Raw genomic sequence first — 2,820 nt, forward strand, 5'->3', positions numbered from 1 at the left:
AGGATGTACACTGGTACAGATAGGAACTGGAAACACAGGGAATCCAGGACAGATGATCCCTTCAGGACCAGTGGTGAGAGTGGCAATACCAGGAGGTTGGAGCCAGGATGGGGTGGAAAAGGGAAACCAATTACACGGATCTACATGTGACCTCCTCTCTGGGGGATGGACAACAGAAAAGTGGGTGAAGGGAGATGTCAGACAGGGCAAGATATGACATGAGGGAGGGAGGAGCAGGGATGGGGGGGGGAATGAGGAGCTGATGCCAGGGGCTTAAGTGGAGAGCAAGTGTTTTGAGAATGATGAGGGCAATGAATGTATAAATGTGCTTTACACAATTGATGTATGTATGAATTGTGATAAGAGTTGTATGAGCCCCTAATAAAATAATTGGGGGGAAAAAGACTGCAATTCTATTTGAAAGCCTGTCATTTGCATCATTGAAACATGCTTGTGACACCAATGTGCTCCCATTACTCTACTCAGCTTCCAAAATGGATAGAGTTGGGCCTATTACCACATACCTTGTGTCCTTCCAACCTTTGGTTTTTCTTCAGGCTTTTGATATTTATGTCCGTCCTGAAAAACATAATTTCCAAAATGTCCTCTTAGTGAAGGTCTTTTCTCTCCCCTCACAACTTAGAGGTTCCCAAAGAATATGTAGGCAAAAATGCCCTCAGATACAAAAAAGAAAATTGCAGGAGATTCATGTGCTCACGTTGCAGGAACTTGCTGACAGAAGCATGGAATAAACTGTCCTCCCATGAGGCTAAAGGAGCCATGGTAGCACTTTGGCTTTGGCTTTGGCATTTAAGCACAGAGTGGGGATTTAAACCCACCAGCTGTTCCTCAGGAGAAAAATAAGACTGTGTGCTCTGAGTAAGTTTATTGTGGCAACCTGGCCGATAAACACAAGTGGGGTTAATTGAAGGGCAGAGGGATAAATGGCTCAGGTCTTTTGCTTTGTGATGGTCGCACCAGGGTGCAGCTGCCTTAGCAGTTCCTTGCTTCAGCTGGCAAGACTGACTTCCTATAAGACATCCCCAAGGAGAAGCCACATGGACCTATCCCGATGCAGCCCTGGGTGCTGGAGCTGCCGTGTGGAGACTCCTGTCAGCACTGAGATGCTTACACATTCACTGACTGGGCTTTCCTCCTGCAGTCAGCATCATTGCGTCTGTTTTGTGAGATGGAGGAGGACTTTGTGAACAGGTCGTTGGGCATAGGGGTTAACGGGTAAATGTTGGACTTGTGAGTTTAGGCAGCACTGGGTTGGGATGTTTTCTTGATGCTCACTTAACCTTTATATAAAACTCTCATACATGAGTTCTGTGGATTTGTTTCTCTAAAGTACCCAGACTAACATATGCTCCCATCAAGTTTATCAGTCTCAGAACACTGGGAGAAGGAATCAACTCAATAGCAGGGCATTCCATTTGGGGTTTGGGTTAATGAGGGCTAGAACCGGGAGGTGACACTTGCCACTGGAGTGCTCAGATCAAGTTAGTGGATTGGGTAGACCACTTGGGAAGTTAAAGGATCCAAAGAAGACAGAGAGGATGCCGACTGTATCACTAAGCTCTTTTCAGCATTTACTTTAACAATGACATGGGACTGCTATGGTCTACTGGATACTGTATGTCCTTAGAGAGGAAGAAATGAAAGGATATGAGAACTATCATTAGGTTGGATTAACAGAATGATACACTCTTTCATAACTGGGGATATCTCTAAATACTACCAAAGAAATCCTGTGGCGTTGTAGGTAAGGAAGTTAAGACTCCCAGAACCAAAGCAGCATGAGCCAGCAGCGATTAGCACAGTTCATAGTTGAATCTAGATTATTCAGCTCCTAGGTTCGTTCCTCACCCTCTCACCACAGCAGGTACATTCTCTGTAGCTGCAAAGTGATGGTTCTGCGGTGACACCTGGAAGAAGTTCCTGTGGCCTCTCACTCTTTGTCCCCTTCTTTAGACAACTACTAGCAGCAAGTATAAAATTAGACTTATTTAAAAATGCATTTAAAGTAGCCTGTGGTTTATCAGAAATCTATCCTTCCAGAGAAGCTGTAAGATTGCTTCTGGGATGACATAGGAATGAAACAAACTTACTTTTGTGTGGATTTGGGGCCTATTGTAGGAACATTCTGTGGCCAGAAAAAATACAAAACAGCACATCATGGTCGTCTGGGGCTTCATTTTCCCACCTCAGGAACTTTACCTGCAAGAGAGAAAGAAGGTGAACCATCCGAAGAGAACCCTGTACAGGAAACCTGCTACTCGGCTGCCGAACCAGCCACTCAGCGAACCCTGTCATCTTCACAACAAAATAACCTGCTCCAGAAACGCACCCCGTCTATTTTCTATCGACGACTGAAAAAAAGAAACCCTGAGTGGTCCAGGTGGTTAAGGACTGAGCTACTCATCACAAACCTAGCAGTTCAAACCCTCCCACGGGTGCCACAGAAAACAGGCCTGAAGATCTGCTTGCAAGGGTGACAGTCATTCCCTACGGACTAGTGTAACTTTGTACACATCACCACGTGTCAAGATCTACCGCGTTCCATGGCACTTGATAACAAAAACAAAATATAGCAAAGGACAGGTGTTCCTTCACATGTTGATCTTTCTACAAGCAGACAACAGGAATAAAGGACGCTCCAGGGTTGATGTCCATTCATCAGAATATTATTTTTATGATTTAACCTACATGCTTCATTAACATAATAGTAACCCTTTATCAAAGACTTCTATTTACTAATTAATGCTCTAAGCAACAACCCTGCGTGAGCTCGTCTAATCCTTTGATGTATCATACTAT

General features: G+C 44.5%; 1 protein-coding gene across 1 annotated transcript in view; it reads right to left on the bottom strand.

Annotated features, from left to right (window-relative positions):
- Positions 1 to 2,198, bottom strand: part of ADGRF4 (adhesion G protein-coupled receptor F4) — a 14,417-nt gene extending 12,219 nt beyond the window's left edge. The window contains exons 1-2 of the mRNA XM_004696372.2: positions 2,112 to 2,198; positions 525 to 579 (exon numbers count right to left, since the gene is read on the bottom strand). Coding sequence (XP_004696429.1) covers positions 525 to 579; positions 2,112 to 2,198 — 142 coding nt within the window. The remainder of the gene's footprint in view (positions 1 to 524; positions 580 to 2,111) is intronic.
- Between the last annotated feature and the right edge of the window lie 622 nt (positions 2,199 to 2,820).

This window comes from Echinops telfairi, unplaced genomic scaffold (assembly GCF_000313985.2).
Source record: "Echinops telfairi isolate 266 unplaced genomic scaffold, ASM31398v2 ScPeMD7_3533;HRSCAF=4204_1, whole genome shotgun sequence".
Lineage (NCBI taxonomy): Eukaryota > Metazoa > Chordata > Mammalia > Afrosoricida > Tenrecidae > Echinops > Echinops telfairi.